The 20,949-nt window shown below is 43.4% G+C and overlaps 1 protein-coding gene across 12 annotated transcripts in view; it reads right to left on the reverse strand.

The window, feature by feature from the left end:
• PPFIA2 (PPFI scaffold protein A2) overlaps positions 1-19,495 on the reverse strand; it is a 350,657-nt gene extending 331,162 nt beyond the window's left edge. For all 12 annotated transcript variants that reach the window (XM_078858949.1, XM_078858948.1, XM_078858941.1 and 9 more), the window contains exon 1: positions 18,888-19,495. In XM_078858949.1, the coding sequence (XP_078715075.1) occupies positions 18,888-19,121 (234 nt within the window). In that variant the 5' untranslated portion in view covers positions 19,122-19,495. The remainder of the gene's footprint in view (positions 1-18,887) is intronic.
• Positions 19,496-20,949: the final 1,454 nt, after the last annotated feature.

A 20,949-nucleotide genomic window follows, 5' to 3' on the forward strand; every position in this document is an offset into this window, starting at 1 on the left:
GCAGTTCACTTCTCACATTCGTACACCTGGTCCATCTCTACTCCGCGGAAGAACAAAGCAGCTTTAAATTCAGCAAAGCCATCTATTGATGATGCCCTAAGCTCTATAGCCAAAGCATATGCGCTTTGCGTTATTAAATGGTATACTGTAGCTTATGCAGGGCACCGAGTACATGTAAGTCTTTTCATAAATGCATTACGAGTATTAGTGTTTGGCGTCACAATGCGATGCCCTCTCTGTTGTAGTTAATGAATGGATACAAGTAAAAAAAGGTGTTTGCCGTATTGTCACGTGGCCATGTCGAGTCTTTGGGTGAAAGCCTATCAAATGATGATGCTGCTGCTGCCCTGTACTTTAATCTGGGGAGCGGACCCTACTTAATCTGTAAAGCAACACTTGACGTCTCACTTGATCAAAGCACTGCCAAACGCCAACTCTGGTTAAAACACAGAGGTGGCTCTGGAAGGGTGCGAGCAGAGAAGGGGCCATGCTGTCGGCTTACGAGTTGAGAGTTAAAACAAAATACCAACGAGTGTGCAGCTCGTGATAGCGGTATCCGCGTAGAGGAAACACCTCGCGTCTCGTGGGATACACCGAGGGCTTCTCGAAACAAACAATTCTTTTGGGGGGCAGTGTGTGTCATCTTTTCCCCATCCGCATCATCATCAGCAGCAGCAATTATCTGTACACTGCCGGATAAAGGCTTCCTATAACCATCGCCACTTCTCATGGTTCTGCGATGTAACCCGACATTTTCGAGTTTGGGCCCCCAAGATTTACGGCGCAGAAGTTCGTCATTATCCCTCATGGGGCAGGCTCAGTCTCGAAGTTCTACGTTGTTTTAAGTCGCGTGCAAATCACGTAACACTCTCGTATGTGTTCACACCTCATCATTAGTGAACCAAATAATTCACATCCCATGGATTGAGACGCTAAAATTGACAGAATGCAAGGTGAAGCAGGCTACCATTCACTTGTAAGGTAATATGAATAGATAAGACTATACACGAGACCACGGAGAAGCACACTCCATATATATTACTGTATAGTCGAGTGTGCATATTGTGTACCACACTGCATAGCCGAATGGAAAATATCTGAACAAGCAGACGAGTATATTGCTGTTGAGGCTTCTCATCACAAGTTGTGCCCTTAATGCTGTTATGTGCCGTTATGTGTGCTTTATTATTTCAGTGGCCGTGTTTCGTTAATGTGCTTTAGCGTGATGCTCTGAGCCTTAGGCATGTCCACAGAATGCTAAAGAGCTACAGTCCCCTGCAACATCCACTACTGTAGTGTAGTCACGGCCGTTAAGCTCAAGAATTGCATGGGCATTAGGCATTGGGTTGTAAAGGTGAGGGTTTAATTCGAGCAGATGCATTCCGGATTTTACTTACCGTATTTAAAAAGTGACGGTCAAGTTTTATCTTTTGGCTGTGATGAGTGTCAAATGCTGTATACCATGCTTGCTAGGAAACCGTGTTATGCTCATAACCACGGCATCGTGTGGTATATTAATAACACTGCAGTTCCCTGTCGCTGAGAGATGTGTGAAATCAGAGCGTGGTGGTCGTCCCTGAAGACTGGAGGTGGTAAACCCAAAGATAAAATTAAACAGGCCTGTACATTTTCAAAAATTAATTGCTCCGCATTCTGATCCGTCGTCGTCGTCATCATCATCTGTTATGAGCAATGACCTCAAATCGAAATCTCGTCGTTGCGTCCATCATTCAGTAAGCAAACCACAGCACCACCACTCCACATTTTCAAAACAAACATTTCTACTAAACCTGAAACAATTCACCCTCCAAGCAACTCAATTATCATAATTCATAACCAATCATTCGTGTCATATTAAACCGTGTCGTTAGGATATTTTTTTTATTCATTCCTAATCATTTTAAAACTTTGTTCGCATCACGAGCACAAATAATGCATTATAATGTAAACCATTTTTTTTTACAAACAGTCAATAATTGATTCTGACATGCACGTTTTGATCCACCAATCATGAACACAATAAAAATATTATCGATAAACCAATCCATCATTACACAACTACTTTCTATGACAGTACATGAACTTAGTATTGCGTAACAAAACATTTAATGCATAAAGTTGCCCATTCAGTTAACACAAATAGCTGGTTCCTAAAAAGTAACAATAGTGTATTTGAAGTGACTGAGAAAACAGGAAGACGTTTTTACATTCCAGCCAATTGTCTCCCAAGAAATTATTCACCTGGTACAATTTTTCTGCCACGGAATTTGATTCTTACCAAGTCCACATTGCACAAGGATATGGAAATCTGGCTTCTCTTCTCAATGTCATGACGGTCATATCACAGCAGGTGATGGGATTTGGTCTCAGAGGAGCTGGATGAGACCCCAGTGATCCCACCATGTCACCGCAGCAGCCTTCACCAGAGAACACGTTTAAACGACTCTGTGCAATGCGTTAAACGGCAGCCTCGTGGGAGGAGGGAGGGACCTTTGTCTGTATTTCCTTGCATACAAGCTTGACTTGCGATGGTAGATGTTAGAATCGAATGTAAAAAAATAAAAATGTACGGACTAATTAAGCTATCAGATAGTCTTATAAATAGCCATCTCATACTCTGTGGCAGATGCCCATTGTTACGAAGAGGACAAACACAAGCTTTCGTTTTAAAAAATCATAGTAATGCCCCGAGTGGGGCAAATGTGTGCAAGATTATCGATTTCTGCGATCCAGGTCCCCCTTAAACAGAGACTTGGTTTCAGTGGCTGCTCGTCCATTTTTTAAAAACAAAGCACGTGCGTTTTTGTAATTCATTGTTACAATATATTTCCCGTGATAATATGCTGATGTTACAGAGTTCATGATGATAACACACAAAAACAGGATATTGCAATTTCATTTTCATGGCCAATTTGAAGAATGTCACTCAATAAATTCCTAGAATTTATTGAAAGATCAGCTGAATGAGATACCTATTGCCTAACTTCCACAAGACATTTATAATGAAGATGGAAAAGGTATGTTGCATTTATGATGATGACGACGATGATGCCAGAGATGATAACGATGATGACGAGAGTTGTGATTGCGCCAATGGTTCTGATGGAAACGCTCTGCAAGACTGTTTAAAGACGGATGACGATGAAGCAAATAACGATGACAATGATTAATGATGGATAATGCCACCAACGATGTTGCCTAACAGTGTGAATGTTATCAAATGTTGACATTTGCACGGCCTGTCTTTTTTGTTTTCACGCCTCCACTCCACCGCCTTCCATCACCCCACACCTTTCAACCCGTGCCACATTTTCGCGCCCGCAGCCACGCGCACAGGCCAGCGCCCCTCTCGTAATTCTGGGCGAGCCTGTCACACCAGCCCCATCTCATTTTCAGAACAGAGCCGTCAACTCCCACGCTCGTCTCCCTGCAACAGCAGCAGCGGCGGTGGCAGCCGCCGCACGAAGCGTGAGCTGAGACAGCAGCCAAGAGGGCCCGGTTATGCAAGCGACCCAAGGGAGACCCCTGCTAGGGCGCGGTGAACGCTTCCTCACCACCCACTTCACCCCCCTGCTACACCTGTCCCCCACCCTCGTCACGTCATCCCCCTCTCGCATGCACGGGAATCCCTGCAGCCAGCATTCAGCCACATGCTCTCAGGATCATCCACCTTGTTCAATTTTTTGTCGCGATTTTGTTTTCTTCTCCTGCTGCTGCTGGTGTTGTAGCGAGTGGCGCGCTCTCTTCAGCGTTCGTCGCGTTCCAGTCTGAATCCAGCCGCAACTCCCCCGGATAGTTTGTTACGGACCGACTGCACCATCAAACAAGGGCGTTGAGCATTACAGGGATGCAGCATGTGGATGGGAAGAAAAGAGTAATTTACAAAAATGGGTCACCATATGCCAGTGTCGTGAATAATTTTCGAGAATGACTCGCAGCACCTGAATTCTCTATTCACGAATACTTCCTGGAGCAGATTAACCCGTGCCAGGCTCGCCAAGGTTCCCATGGGAGGTCACACTGCTGCGAGGTAAATACAGCAATGTACGAAGAGGACAGATTATTCCAATTAACATATTTCACACGGTTATAAGAAACTGCAACACGCACTGCAGGCATCCTTACGTCATTTAACAGGCAAGAGAGTACTGCCTCGTTGCGACCTGCAAGGGAAGCCCGAATAGGCGCCTCGGTGTGCTAATTCAGATGTTGCAGGGCTTGCTAAGCCTCCCAAATAGCAGATAAGGAGGCTCCCTAAGGCCATAAAAGCCAGCAAAGCAAGGGGTACGGAAAACTAGGCAACGCAAAGCTTACAAAAGGGAAGATCTTGTTAAGATGGACCTTAGAACACCGGCTTCGACTTCCAGATAGATTCCTTTAACAAACGGAAGATGAAGATTTAGGGGCTAGGTCACGGATTGGATACAGAGAACTGACCGATGATTGATTTATTGATGATGGTGATGATTACGAAGAGACGACATAATGAACGGATGACAGTGATGAGTGATAGCAAAGCAGACGTTGTGGTAATTTCAATGAGTGTTAAATGTCAGCACAAAACCCCAATTGTGAAATGAAATAACAAATTATGAAAAAAAATATCTAAATAGAATGTTTGTTTCATCATAATATTATATTTTTACATTACAGCAATACAAAAAAATCCAAACTATTTGCAATGCTAAGTTTAGGCTGAAAATCATTTAACCATTGACAGATAGCGCTTCATAAATACAATTACAAACCACAGACAATGCTCATCAATATTAATATGAAACCCATGCATGAGCGCGAGATGCTGCAAAAGGAAGCACACGGGCTTAAACCCTAGGCCTTATTATATAATGCCAATCTGTAGAAGGGTCCTTTTAAACAAAATGCACAATTTTTTTGGGCCAAAAGAGCAGTCCATGGACATATTTTAATTCAGTTAAAAAAATGCACAAGCGTGTCAATGCTTACGTTTGACTACTTATTGAAACAAATACAAGAGGGAAGGAGACACGTTCGTTTTGCATGTTTACAGTGGGCCTTTGTAAGCCAGTCTACATTAGGCAATATCCTGGCACCTGTGTGTGTGTAGGGAAGCTCGCAGACTAAACATACAACTCAATGTCCAACCAACATACAAAAAAAGCACTCACACACAGACACGTTTGGGAAACAGTTATTTTTAAATATTGCAACGTTGTAAATCATAACGATCACACTGGCAGACTAGGTTTGTTATATCAACATACAGTAACGAGACCGTTTAATTTCCTATGATATCCAAACCTAGTTATTTGCTGCTATCAGTGTTCAATTTTTTTCTTTTGATGTACAACCCCTGTATTGTTTTCGTTACAAGGTTTACACTTTCTACGACGAATTAAGTTCGAGATTTGTATTCCAACGCGTGCCATAGAGCCGTCTGTTATGCCTTGGACACAATTGTTTTACCGCACATCAACTTCTCAACAGTGTGCATATAAAAACACATGAAACAACATTTGTGATGGTAGCCCCAGAGAAAACTCAATGACGCATTCTTTATTTTTATCACAACTAGGGCAAATGCAGCAATTTTAACTTTTTCTTGTAGTCTTTACGAAATTCAATTGCCAGGGGCAAGTACAATTGCTCTGTCCCATCGCATTAAGCTTCTCATTTTTCTTAAGCTTTTCCCAGGATCATTTCCCTTGGAGAGACAACCCTACGAAAAGAGGGCTCACAGCCTTGACCTATTGCACAAGTGGTGCTGGAAAAAACATGTGGCTTCGATGGCACTGTTCTTTTAGCAATGTTGATGATAGCTTAGGTGAGCATAGCACGCATTACAACACCATTAAGTGAAATCACAGAATACTTGGACTTCGCTTTGGCAGCCACGTTCTCCTAACTTTATGTGTCCATTGTGAAAGTGTCAACATTTCCACATTCAATCGCCCCCCAAAAATAGGTTAATTGAGCAAAGGCATTATTTCAGACCCATGTCAAAAAGGCACTTGAACGTTTCTTCTGCGGCTGTACTTTTGTTAGAACATTCATGCCCTTCAATAGTATAGGGAGCGGTTACTTGCCAGCTGAAAAATCAGGCAACAGATACATTTTACGTGCGGTATCATATTCTCGTGACTTGGTGGCTTATAATGCCTTCTATAGGCAGCAGTAGTGCAGGAAGCCAAAAATTGTAGGGACTTCCTTACGAGGATTGCACGGATGTCCCTGACTACCGGCACACGTTTGTCCCCGAGTCTGGAATTACGCGCGCTCATGGCAACAGTGAATGGGGACACGGGATCGAGAGCTTCCCGTTATTTTAAGTGGACGATGAGAATCGGGCTCTCTCTCTCTGTCGCTCTCGTCGTACTTTGCTTGGTAACCGTAGCTTTGTCTGGCGTGGGAAATATTCAGCTTTCCGAGTCGAAAGCGACGCCGAGGTTGGTTAATAAACGCGAAGCCGGCACGCTTCTTCCCGGCACAGTGGACGACGACAGCGTAAATCTGTCAGCTCTACAATTCTTTAAGGAGTGTGCACTTTGGGACCTTGGAGTTTGCTTAAACAGTTTGAAAATTAAGATTCTTTAAAAGTCAAATTTTTCCCCCACCGTGGGAAATAGTGTAACTGCTATGTTGTAGCATATTAAATTGCATTGCATAACACTGGCTCTTTCGTTTTTGGCAAGACCGCATTTCTTTTATAATAAAATGTTCAAACCTGCAAGGCGCTGAAGCAGCAGAAATGTCCTGACGATAATTCATTTTAATAAATCTGACAAAAAACACAGAGCGATGGTCTCACAATGATTACACTAACCCTTACTGCATATAGTCTTACATCCTCCTTTGCCAGTGTGTGTTTATACCCAAATTTGGAAAATTGGCTGAGGTTACATGCCCAAGCGTCATGCTCGAAGGAGTCCCTTAAGGCTCAACAGCCATGAGGCAACAATTAGCATCGGAATCATTATTTACATCTGCAGGATGGCATCAAAGCGCAGCTAGATTAGAGCACCCTTAGAAATTGCATGCCAATCTTTTTCAAAACAAACACATTGGCCCACAGCAGCCACATTCTGAGCAAGGCCTGCCTTCTCGAAGAAATATAGTTGGCTGCTAATGTCCCAGTTTTGCAGGGAGCCTCTTATAAGCACCAGGAAGGCAACAATCCAGCTGAGAAGCTGAGAAGAGGCCAAACTTCCCTCCATATAATTCTACACAGCCAGCGATCTCCATCGCCGTATAAGCCCCACAGCATGAGACGAGCAGAGAAGTGTGTTGGATTGAGCAAGGCTCACGAATAATCCTCCTGAGTGGCCAGGTGCCACTTTCACTGCCATCATTCATTGACATTTGGTATTGAAAAAAACGCTTGTGGTGCTTTGGATGGCAAAGACAATGCAGAAACAGTGTTGGTAACTTAAGGTGGGTATTTCTCACCCTTGCTTTAAAATGTATCTTGTTAGTTAACAATACAAGTTGTCCTATATCCTAAGTGATGTAAATTCCAGCTAATCAGATGTAATGTAGACGTCCTATTTCTATGTTTTCCAGCAGGTACCACGGAGCCAAATGATCTATTTATAACCGGGTAGAAATTCACCTAGATTGAGATACAATAACTCATTTGTAAAGTGTATCTGGCAACAAGCATAACGATGAAAATCAATGTTTTATAACGCTCAGGTGCGTGAAAGATGGCGAGCAAAACAAAAACACTTCAATAATTTATGTCACTTTAAATGAATACGGCACATACGTGTGTAAAGCACAATGGCTATTTATAACATAGGTGTTCAGGGCCACTGATCCGAGTGTGGACCTGCCAACTAGATATATAACGATTCATCCCTAACCAACAATTCAATGAATTGTCACAATTCTGAGGCTCATGATTTGATTCAAGAATCAATTATTGTTCCTACATTTATGCACATAGAACCCACTGTGGCTGTACAAGACACTATATATATACACTAGCCTTTTGCCTCTCCTAGGATGGAAGCTGTAATATTTACGAAAAATTTGAGCAGAGTATAATTGTATCTTGTGTAAATTTAATGGCAGTGAATCTTGCACAAAAGTATGTCATCAAACACTTCACTGCATTTCACTGTAGCACTGTATTAATGGCAGTGAATCTGCCACAAAACGAAGTCATAAAACACTTCACTGCAGTTCACTGTAGCACTGAATTAATGGCAGTGATTCTGCCACAAAACGAAGTCATAAAACACTTCACTGTAGCACTGTATTAATGGCAGTGAATCTGCCACAAAACGAAGTCATAAAACACTTCACTGCATTTCACTGTAGCACTGAATTAATGGCAGTGATTCTGCCACAAAACGAAGTCATAAAACACTTCACTGTAGCACTGTATTAATGGCAGTGAATCTGCCACAAAACGAAGTCATACAACACTTCACTGCATTTCACTGTAGCACTGTATTAATGGCAGTGATTCTGCCACAAAACTATGTCATAAAAAACCTCACTTAATGTCATTGTAGCACTGTATATAACTGACATTCAATTTGTTCAAATTCACTGCTCTGGTACTTTCTTCTCTTTGGCTTTCGGTCGCTGGGGTTGAAATTAGAAATCTATACAATTTCTGGAAAATCACCGAGAAAATGTATATTTTACCATAATGTAGAAGCATAAATTAGACTAGCCTTTTGTATCCAGTGCTGAAGAAATAAATAAAGACACCAAATCCACTTTGTTGCTGCGTAGAATTATTTATTAGATTCACTTTCAATTAAGAAACGTGAAACTTAAAGCGCTCGACCTTCTTCTGCGCGAGTGCAAAAATCCACCCGCTCATGAATATTCATGAGGGGGGTGCGGCATGTGGAGTGACGTCACGCACGTTACACACAAACAGACATTCTTGGCTCATTGTAGTAGTCATTTGCCATCTTGGTCACGGGGCTCGTTTCAACATACTTCACCACACTATCCGGTCAATGCGGGTTAGGAAAGGGTCATGCCCAGAACAGGTTCAGATATTACCCACCACTGAGTATAACCATGGCCAACAATAGAACTCAGGGCACCTTGGTATACATCACAGTGAGCAAACCACTGCCCCACCACTCCAACACAAGCAATGCACAATAATGCAGTTCAGTATACGTAGCAAGTAGAAATAATGAACTCTTACACGCATAATTAAATCCATGTATCACGACCACAACATATTATCTTAATTCATTATACTGTACATAAATAGTTGTATGCCTATTGCAAAGAGCAAACGTGAGCATAGCTTTCGTTCTTTGTAAACCAATCAATCATTGGCGTTTGCAATGGATATTCAGCTTATATTTAGACATGTGCAGGCATAGACACCTTTTTCTAATGGCACCTTGAATGTGATTTTTTTTTCCCTTCATCAGAATGCGATTGTGCTTTTCTTTGAAGCAACAACAATAAAAAAACCCAGCACAATATAAACGCTGCAAATCTCAAAAAATACGGTGCTGTGATTCGGAAGCTGAACTTGTCACGAGTTTGGCCTGGACACCTCAGCAACACCTATGACATCATTAATGGCAGTGGAGAACCCCTGGGAATTTAATGAACACATATGAGATATGCAGTACCACTGAGACTCAGCATCATTGCATTTCAAAATAACAGTGGCTCAAAACCACGGCATATCCAGTAGGCATATACAAAGCAGATATAGTATATAAATTGGTAATCAAAAGGTCTGTGGTCTGATATAAAAAGCAATGAATGGCCTTGATGAAGCTGTTATTACTCTACATGGTCACACACTCAAGTCCACTCATTTGTCAAGTCTTTAATCCTCACCTGGAGAACTTTGCATTGCTCAGCCATACATTTTGTTCACAGCACAAATCAATGTATGAGCACATGTCTTATATCACACGTGATTATTTAACTGTGGAAACATGTGGAAGGCACTGGGAGGCAGTGATGAATATGGGTTGTTTCCAAATATCCTTGTATTTTTCGTATATATTTCTCCAGAGTACTCAGGATTATCTACGCTTTTCCCAAAGTTTATTGTAGGTTTGTTTTAAAATTCTGCATATTTCAGTACTCTCGAATACAAGAGGATTCAAAAAGACTGTAAACATTACTTGGTTAATATATGCTATAAAAATGGCCATCCTTTTCAAAGTAATGTATTATAGTGACATAAGCACCCGCTTTTGTAGCACCTCTCCTGTTTGGCTATAGACTTTTAAATCACCTCATCTAACACACGATGGGCAGTCCAAGTATTGAAAAAGAAAGTGAATATTAGTACATTCATACAAATACAACGCTTTTCAAATTTTCAATTGTATTCATGAGCTGGAAGGGACTGTGCTAACAGATTCGTCATTGGAGGTAACTCGCTCTGCCCTCTCGTTGCTATGAAGAAGAAGGGCCAATGCCCAAAATGTCAGCCCATTATTTATTTTCTGTTATAAGGCAGTGGTAATGAGGAATGTGGCCAGCTTTTATGTTAAAATGAATGTGTTAATCACGTTGATGAAAGCCAGTCAGCTGAATAGTTCACATCAACATTTTTAAAATGTATTAATTTGTACGACTATATTTAATATAGCACGAATAGTAGTTTGTGAATACTCTTTTATGGTTCAAAATTTGATATGCCCACACCATATTTACTGACTGTATTACATTTTATGTAGATAGACATGCATTTAAAACATGTTTAATGTGTGTTGTGAGACACGATCAGTGGATGCGAATGGTGATAGAATCGCAAAAGGAAAAAAACACAAGATGACCAAGCTCAGAGATAGAAGCATTGTGAGATCAGCTTCATGTGCATCAAGTGAGATGGATTGTGGCATCACAGGACCATGTGAGCAGCCAGGCTTCATCCAGCACTGGATGAAGCCTGGCTACTCATGATGATGATGATGAATTGTAAAATTGCAGTCACAAACCAGGATGCTTTATGCCAAAAATAAATGCAGTACGTGAATTAGAACAGTGCCCTCTTATTTGCATAACAAGGGGGGCATCCCTTTCCGTGCACACGCGGGAATGAAATAACCGTGGACTGCGAGGGGCGTCCAATACCAGCAGGCAGAGGAAACATGGTCTCTACACAGCGGTAGCGCCCAACTCGTTAGTGCACAGCACAATGTGACAAATACAAATGATTAAAGTGCCACTGCTTAGTGAACGACATCCACCTTATGCAGAATAAATAAGGCACACGCATTGATCAATTGGACCAGTGCAGAATCCTTAATGGCACGTCTGTTATGCTTCAATTCATACATCACTTGTAAGTATAGTGTTGCTACGATGTTATGGGACCTCCTTTGCCAGTACCAAAATATGAGAATAGGTTTTTCCCCTTTTCTTGGCAACAGGTGTTTTAAAATGTTAAAACACCAAACTGAAATATTTTACAAGGAATCTTGTCTGCATTAACCACAATACTTGTGGTCAGAATGCAAACAAAACATGCCTAACGACCAAATAACCTGGAGATAGTGAGATGTTCTTAATTGACGATACCAAGTGAGCTGAGTTGAGTACAGCTGAGGTGGTCTTACCGGTGAATGTTTGTAAGGTCTCAGAAATCGGGGCAGTTTGTAGGTGGGTGAGTCAATGGTGGAGACGATAGGACGAAGGGGTGTCCCTTCTTTATGGATTTTTGGTAAGTCATACAATCTGGGTGGTCTAGCAGCAGAGGGTTTTAAGGAAAACAAGTATTGTGGTTAATGCAGACGTGATTCCTTGTAAAGGTTTCAGTTTGGTGTTTTAACATCTGAACACCTGTTTTGTTGCCAGAAAAAAGGGGAAAACATATTCTCAAGTATAGTGTTATACATAAAATAACAGAATGCAGATTCTATTTACCAAGACACTGGGAAATGGGGGGGGGGAGTCAAGCGTTTAGCTTTGTATTTAAATAATTGTTCAATTTATCTCTGACTTTCAACAGCCCATTTAACTGCGGTCACACTTCACTGCAATTCATTTGCATGCCATAGCAAGCACGTGTGCCCGTCAATAGAGTTGGTGCAAATGCAATAATGAGACTTTTAAGCCAACTTCATTAACCACAAATGGAAATGAGCGAGCGAGGATTTTTATGCAGAAATTGACAGGCTGCTGGTGCGATGATGACCAATCAACGCGTGATACATTTAATTGGGCCGAAAAAGGAAGGTTTTGAAGAAATGTAATGGAGGCGTTGTCACGAAAGTGATACAATTACAAAACAATTATATTTGCTTTTATGTGTAATACATGTAAAGTTCAAAAACGGAACCATATGTATTGTGTTCTACATACTATATATTTCAGCACGAGCCTTTTGCCCGTCCAAGGACGGGTGTATTTCAGTAAATCTGAAACTTGCACGCGAAAAGCAGACCACGACGTGATATTCATTGCATCAATTCGTGTGCAATTTGTAAGGGCGCGGTGACACAGACTTATTTTATTTAAAGGTTATAATCCCTTGTTCATCACGACGTCCTTTTTACTTTTATGTCTCAACAACAGCGTTATGGAGATCACGTGACGTGAGGGTTCTGCCTTTGTAGTGAGGGTTGTAAGTTGACGCTGAGGAGGGGGGAGGAGGCGCCTCGCCCCCCCATGTGGAGTGACGTCACCCACTAATTATTATTAATGGGGGGGGGGGGATGCGTCCATTTGGAGACGTCATCTCTTCATCATTATTAATGAGGGGGGTTGTTTGATGCGAAGTGATGTCACCTGCTCATGATTATTAATGAGGGGGGGGGGTTGCTACATGTGGAGGGACGTCACCCGCTCATGATTATTAATGAGGGGGGGGGGTCCATGTGGAGTGACGTCACCTGTTCATGATTATTAATGAGGGGGGCTGGCTGACGTGGAGTGATGTCACACGCAGGACACACAGACATTCTTGGCTCATTATAGTAGTAAATAGGCCTGCATGGTTAAATGTACCCTATATATACAAACGTTATACACACACACACACAAGTTATATATAAAGAGAAGGCATTTCCCAAATGATGATCTGCTGATAGGTATTGGAACTGGCTCATTACGTGTTAGCACACATCCACATACTGCACTCAATACCCTTGATAAAATCGCCTCGATCATTCATACATCTATTCCACGATTGGACTTCAAAACCATTTCCCGATACAAGTACAACTATGTACAGGGTGTACTTTAGTCACGGAGTTGAAAGAAGTTTGTTAAACAGAGCTTTCATGCCTACTTAGCTGGCTGCAAGACAAATCACACGGGGGAGTTGGTGTGGCAACAAAACACGCTTAATCAAAACGTGGGCTGCGTGACATCGATGATGAGGCATGGGCTTCAGTTCACACACCGCGTAACGAAGATAGCCCCACCGTGCTTGTGGATGAAGTGCTCAGAAAAAAGTTAGCACAATTTTTGACGCTTTGGTTGAAAGTTTGCGGATGTGGGCAAGCAGAACTGGCCTGGCGCGGTGTCAATTTGTCATAGCCACTCAACCCCCCCCCACTCCCGAATACCCAACCACCATGGGAAAAGAAATGTTTCAAACAGCGGGTGTTTTTCTTTTTAAATGAGGCCAGATCACATCAACTCGCAAATTATTCCCGACTGTGAATCAGGAACAAGCAGTGCCATGTATAACTTTGGCACGAAACAACTTTGCTGTTGTCATCACTGAAAAGTGGCCTGCCTTGGAGGAATCTGTGAGCATGCTACAGGTTTTTGGGAATGGTCATGGTTGTTTTGCAATTATTGTACTGCTTCTTCGAAATACTTTCTACACCATACTGTCTTTTCCCTCTCGGTTTTTTCCACTAATTCACGATTTCCTTCATGGTTACAGTCGTGTGCTTTTCAGCCTCTCTTTTCTTTCCTTCCTGTTCTCTTGTTCTCGTCTCTGCTCCTGTATGCATTCACTGAGAGACCATACATGAAGAACAGAACAATTTTCCCTTTTCAACTTTTCCAGTCACAAAACAAGACATACCTCTCATAGTTAATGTAGTAATAAAGATGTACAATTAGCTCCCTCCTCGTGTGCTATAATTAACTTACTACGTAAAAAAGCTTTCCACTGTGCAAGTTTCTGTACATTTCAACCCGTTTTGCTTTTGTGAAAATAAAAAAAATAAGAACAATACTTTTAAGGAAATTATGGGTTATATTCTGCAAATTACTAATAACCTGACAGGTAATGAAAAGCATACAAGCAATTTCATCGACCAGGCAGTTCAAACAGCATTCTCACTTTCTCAAACCTGCCCAGTTGTCTGGTAGATTAACCCGAAATGGCACTATTCCCTCTGGGTCACCAAACCACCGATGGAGGAATTTTATCTTGATTTGAGCCTTGACCTGCTGGTACATCACGCATTTTAAATCATAAAGTATATGGGGGAAAAGTGTGGTTTAATTTCCAAATGTGTAACAACCACCATCTTCCAAAACAAAACCTAATTTGGGACACATGGGCCAACATTACCCATGACAGCAGTGCTGCAATAATACTCTACGTTTTGGAAATTTGGTAAAAGTGTTGTCATGTTTCGATTTAAAGCTGTCTTCCCGACAGACCTGTTCTTCACTTGAGGACGGCTGCTTGCGTTGTGGCCAAAACGTCGTGAGAATTATTTTATTATGTTAAATTTGTATTATTTTATTATTTCCCTTCTACGTGACTTTACCGAAAGAACCAAGAAGATGTTGTCATGTTGTCCTTTAATTTTTTGTATACACGATGAACTCTTTCCAAATATATAAATGAGCAATTATATTTAACCATGCAAGTCAACAAATATAGCAACAATGACTAACAAGTTGCCCCACAACATCCAAATGTCACAAAGACACAGCCAATTACAGACACATGGTATATTTTAAATACAATTCCCATGTTTGTTTAAATTTCTATTATCAGTATAAATATTTATCTGCCTGTAATTTGTGAAGAATTGGAGGGCTCACTGGGAATTCCATAAAGACATCTGCATGGGACATTTTATTCATTAGAGTACTGTGATGCAGGTTCCATCGTAAATTTCCCCAGGAATACAAAACTGAACGTGCCACCCCAGTGGCTAAGTACACACCATAATTTTCCATGGCCATCCATTCAGTACTATTACAGCTCACTCTGTGCTCAACAACGTCAAAAATGTAACCATTTAAAAAAACAGAGAACACTTATGATTAATTACCATCTTTACTGCTTGTTTGGGTTGTGCTGTGTGCTGTCTGCTGTTTTCAGTATTGACTACGAAATTGCAAAAGTGTCCATGTTGAAATTCATTACCTGAAAATAACAGTATATTTCCAAAGCAAGCTCCAGAATATAGAATATGCTATATCTACCACTGCACATGTTTTCGCGGTTGTACTGCAAGGCTTTCCGATGTGCGTTTAGGTTGTGCTCGAAAGATCTCAGCCATTTCAGTTCCCTCTTCAGGTTCTGAAGAAGCAACTGTAGAAGCTTCAAATACGTGGATAAAAACGTTGGACACCGTGTTTGGCAACACCCGGTACAACCAGAAAAACTAAATATTTCCAAAACTCCAAATATTACAACATATTCAAACAAATTCTGCACAAACCAAAAAGCCAACATTTTCTCAATGCTCTGAGAAGCACTAAGCAGTACTGTACCCATCTGCACTGATGCGAGTAGTAAAAGTTCCACATGTGGTAATTGCAGTGCCAGGTTAATCTGAACACAATCGTCACTGCTGACTTTCCCACTAGGTGGTACTGTACTCATTTTACTAATGTCACATGTATTTGTTAACCATTCGGAATATGCATACATAATGGTACTTTTCCCATAAATTATCAATGATAGTAGTTTAAATAATTATTTTCTTTATTCTAAAATTGACACCAATAAAAGTATACATTTAAATCCCTGTCCCCAATTGTCCATTGTCGGTTACAATGGTTTCCATTGAAAAATTGAAATAGTACATCGATGGGCTCTCGTCTTTTCATGAAGCAATTACTGAACGTTATCAATTGTATCATCGATGGCCCACAGTTATAACAATGTAGCTTGGTCAGAACACTCCTAGAAGAAAATTAGGGTACCTGAAAATCAAGACCTGAGTCCCATTGCAATAGGAACTTCTCTCAAAGGGCTTCCACTACTTCACTGATATAGCAACACAAATATAACATCAACAAAGAGACTGCGGATTTATCAATTCATCTTTATTAGGAAGCCACTGGAGCTTTGCAATTTGAAATCTAGATTGAAAACGAATTTCTTTATATCTGCTTCCTATTACATAAGAGAAAATATAAACGTACATCTTGTTTGGGCCTGATACATGTGTTTCCTGCAGCAATTAACACCTGGTCACAGATACATAAGACGTCTCTGTTTGAAAGGTATGTCATTTCAATCGGCTCTGACCTGGTCATAACAGAATCTACATAGAATTTATAACCATGTATATATTTTTTTACATCTCTTAACATGGACCCATATGGTGCATTTGGTCCATTTCAATCGTGAAAAAATGCATAGCCTCAATCTGCAAATGTATCACGGATGCATGGAGCTGCAAGTCACATTTCCATGCTTTCTCTGTTAACCGCGTGTTTTTTTGCGGATTAAAGGAGTCACGCAGCCAACTCCTCCTGTAACGCATGGCACATCGCGCCGGTGCGGAAATATTTCCACAGACAATGTGATGAACCTCCAGAGTGTGCCGCAGATAACAGGATCTGTGATACGGACCACCCCCCCCCCCAGTCAACGTGAAAATTGGAGTTCTGCTATAACACAAACCAAAAGACTCCTATATAAAATAAACATTTCTCATTGAGCTCTCACTTTGATATGAAGGAAAATTTATGCTTTTTTGGTCTTTTTCACCAATTATATTGCAATTGTGCTGTCAGCATCTTGTCACGGGTCAAAGAAATATCCATTCAAAGCTATCGTGTAAAGCAGTGCATCACCTCATGTTAGAAAACGAGCACTGGAAGATGACATCACACAAGTATAGTACTTCTAAGAACCCTTCAAATGCCTTTTATCCACAGTAGGCAGTGAACGTTCTCTCATGCCGTTATAGCAGTGTTCACCACCTGACAATAAAACCAAATGTTTTTTTTTTGCCCGAAGGAGAAGATACATATGCCGAATTAAGGGAAACCATACATTTAATACGATGGCGGTTATTTTGTCGAGTAGTTGGTGACTGCGATGGGACTATCAACTCCCTAATCACAGGTGACTGAAATTTGGATTTTTAAAAACCCAGATGTATAAAAAATATTTTCTTTTAACCTACGTGACTTTACCGGGAAAAAAAAACAAAGAGTATGGATCCTTGCAGTCCCGAAAACTTCAAATCTATAATGTATAAATCTCCAAACCCCTTGGGTTGCAGTGATGAGGATATGCTATCCGCGCATGAGCCCCGTTGTGTTTTCCCCAGGCACTCCCGGTTTCCTCCTGCATGCAAAACGCTCTTTGAAAACGAATCGAACAAACATCCCAAAGCAGGACCCTCTTAAAGAAGAAGTCTAGGCACTCAGCTCAGCTCTGCTAGTTAAATAATTGGAATTGAGATAAATGACATCATTATTACAGCTCAGCTCTGCCACATTTATTGCTGACCCCGTAAAACAACGCAGACACCTGAAGCACCACGAGTTTTACAACCACCAGCATCTTTATTAATAATGGAACCCCGTGTCTTTATTCGTTTACCATTTTTTGTCAATGATTGCCAGCAGCAGTGGGCTCTCAATGGCCATAATCGGCATCTCTCTCTCTCTGCATGCTACGCGCACCTCGGGGACCCATAACGATCTGCGTGTGGGACAATTGCATGAGCCCATGGGAGAATAAACCCAACCACATGGCCCAGCGGTTGAGTTCAAATCCTGCTTGGGGGGGGCGGGGCAGGGGTGTTGACTCAGACCATCATCCCTCCCCGGTATATAAAATTGGTACCGATTTGTAGGGGGAAATCAACAGTGACGAGGACTCGCCCCCGCCATGAGAAATGTTGCATTTCGACCACTGTGGCTCAGAGACCTGTGAACGCTTAGAGGAGCACTGCACTCCGGAGCAGGAAATCACTTCCGACTTGGTTTTTTTGTTGATCGGAATAATGAACACCACCACAAAACGTTTCACTTTCAAGGTCCGACGATGTAATTCTACGCGACACATTTAATTGACCAACGTCAACTACCGAAACGCACGTGGTCCGAAACACACACAAAGACAAAGATTCCCCGTGTAGCCTTAACAGACTGTAGGGGCAAGTGGTGTTAGCGAGCACCTATTAAGGCTGGAACGGTTACACGAGGTGGGGGGTGACGAGCACCACGCCCGACCGCCTTTGTCTCCCCATTGACGATTTTTACCACACACCTCACCAGGTACTGATTTGAGGCCGAGTCGACCTAGGGGAGGCCCAGGGGCCGGTGCAGATAATCGTCACTGTGGTGTTTGTCCGTGAGCGGCAATCGAACCTGGGTGGCCGGGTTCATAGCGCAGCGCGCTAACCGCTGCACCACCGCTCCCCACCATGAAACACACGCGCACGTGCGTGGACGTCACTGACGCGGGGACGTTCCAATTGAAAGTCGGCTCCGGGTTTTCCCGGCGACCGGGCTCCCCGAAAACCATTACGTCACCCTTCGCAAAGACGCCCGCTCTTCCGTTTCGCCGCTCGCGATTGGCCGCGCGGCGCCACGTGACAAGGCCACCGACCAATCCAGGAAGGCGACACAAAACAAAACACGGGCACGCGATCCGGCGGAGCGGCTCGGGTTGCCCGCCAAAACCCGGCATGGATTTCCGCGGCGTGCCGGTGGCCGCCGCTCCATCCAACAGCCTCCTGCTGTTGCTGCTGTTGCTGCTACCTCCTCCCTCCCTCAACCCTTCTCACCTGCGGCAGGGCCGAGTTGAGCTGTCGCTGCAGCGAGTCGCGGTCGTGGCAAACGTCGTGCAGACGCGACTGCGTGTGGGCGAGCGTCTCCTGCGCGTCCCGCAGCGCGTCGAGCAGGCGGTCGCGTTCGTCCAGCATGCCCACCATGAGGCGCTCGAAGCTTGCGTCGTCCTGCGAGGTGCGGGTCGAGCTCGCCGCGTCCTCGCTGATGGTCGGCATCACCTCGCACATCATGGTCGGGCCGTGCAGGGAGCTGGCCGACCCACCCTCCCTCCAGCCTCGGCTGCTGTCAGCGTCTCGTGTTAGTCCCCGCGCGTGGGGTCTAGGTGTGTGCCGCCGCCGCTCCTCCGGGATGAGGTCGTGTGATGAGCTGCATCAACTCCACCGCGCCGGCGGGTTACTCTGCCTCCTCCTCCTCCTCCTCGAATCCTCTGGAGTACTGTCACTACAATAGAAGCTCTTCCTATGCTGTCCCCTGTGTTGTGTCCTCTGTGTTGTGTCCTCTGGTTGTTGCTGTCGTCTCCCGGTGTTCCTCCTCTTCCCTTACTGCTCTCCTCCTCTCTGCTGCCAAAGCTGAGCGCTCCGCTCGGGACTCCCGGGGGCCCCGCCCCTCGGCTCTATAGCCCCGCCCCTTTTGGATCCGACCCCGCCCCTCTAGCGCCCTTAGCCCCGCCCCTTAGACTACTAGCCCCGCCCCTAGCACTCAGAGGCCACGCCCCGTTACCTGGGGGGGTGCAAATTCCTGCGTCTATAGCCCCTCCCCTTGCGCCACTCCCCCCTCCCTCACCTGGTGCCTCGTATAGCCCCGCCCCTTACACCACCTAGCCCCCCACCTCTTGCCCGTTAGCCACGCCTCGTTGCTACAGTCACCAAAGCCCCCCCCCCCACTTTTTAACCGACCTCGTGCTTGAATACGGCCAAAAGCCACTGACCAGATTCCCCCCCCTGCAATCCAAACCCCGCCCCTTTTCTAATTAGCTACGCCCCCTGTATTCGCTGGCCACGCCTTTAAAGTCCGCCCCTCTCGCTATCATCCGCAACCCCCTCCCCCGCCCTTTTGCCTAGAATCCTACTTCGTGATTGGTCAAAAGCGAACACCCCCCCCTCTCTCTCCCCCTTCACGCCTGAAGCGGGGATGTCCCGTCCCCTATAAAAAAGGCGGCGGGGAGAGCCCTGCGAGACGTTGCGGCACGTGGGCCGGTGCACGTGCTGCTTTGCTACCTGCGTGCAGTGCAAGGTTGTCACCCTCCAGTGACGAATGCAAGTATGGTTTGACGTTGGTGTGGTTTTTTTAACCAGGTGAAAACTCGGGAGACCAAGGATAGCCTCATTTGCTGAACTGCTCTGGGTATCCAAAAATGACAAGCTAAAATAAAGTACAGCAATCAAAGAGATTGAAATCGGAGTGAAAACAATTTGGTCCCATAAACAAATCTAAATGATTGCACAAACATCCATTAATGTGAAATAATAAGTTCTCTTTTTTTCTAGATTTGAAGCTTTCGTGACTGCAAGGATTCATACTCTTTTGTTTTTTTCGATAAAGTAACGTAGGTAAAACATAAAATAAAATGAATGAAAACAACTACATTTAATCACGACGATTAGGAGGCAACACAAGCTTCCGTCTTCAGGTGGAACCGTTACAGGCAAAATCACTGCATAAGTTGATGCATGTGTTGTAAGTAAAATATTATAAGTTCTAGGTCGTGTAGTCGGCTGGGGATCGTATAGGAATAGAATGTGGGCCCATTGAGAATAAAATACCCTTATTGAACGGAGACCTCGTGTTACAAAGCAAATACAGTACAGCTCAAGGGAATATGCACAAAGCACAACAGTAAAGATGAGTAAAGCAATACAAAAGTGAAGCCTAATAAAAAAAAAATAGTTAATGTTACCCATAATGCATCATGGGGGTGGAAGAGGCGCTATTGCCACGTGGCCGAGTGGAATTCACATCCAGAGCAGGTGCTCCTAATTAATCCACTGCTGGATAAATGCCTCAAGCTGCCAATCGCCTCATATCAACACCCCAAATAACCCCTAAACCCTCATTCAC

This window comes from Lampetra fluviatilis, chromosome 8, assembly GCF_964198595.1.
Source record: "Lampetra fluviatilis chromosome 8, kcLamFluv1.1, whole genome shotgun sequence".
NCBI lineage: Eukaryota > Metazoa > Chordata > Hyperoartia > Petromyzontiformes > Petromyzontidae > Lampetra > Lampetra fluviatilis.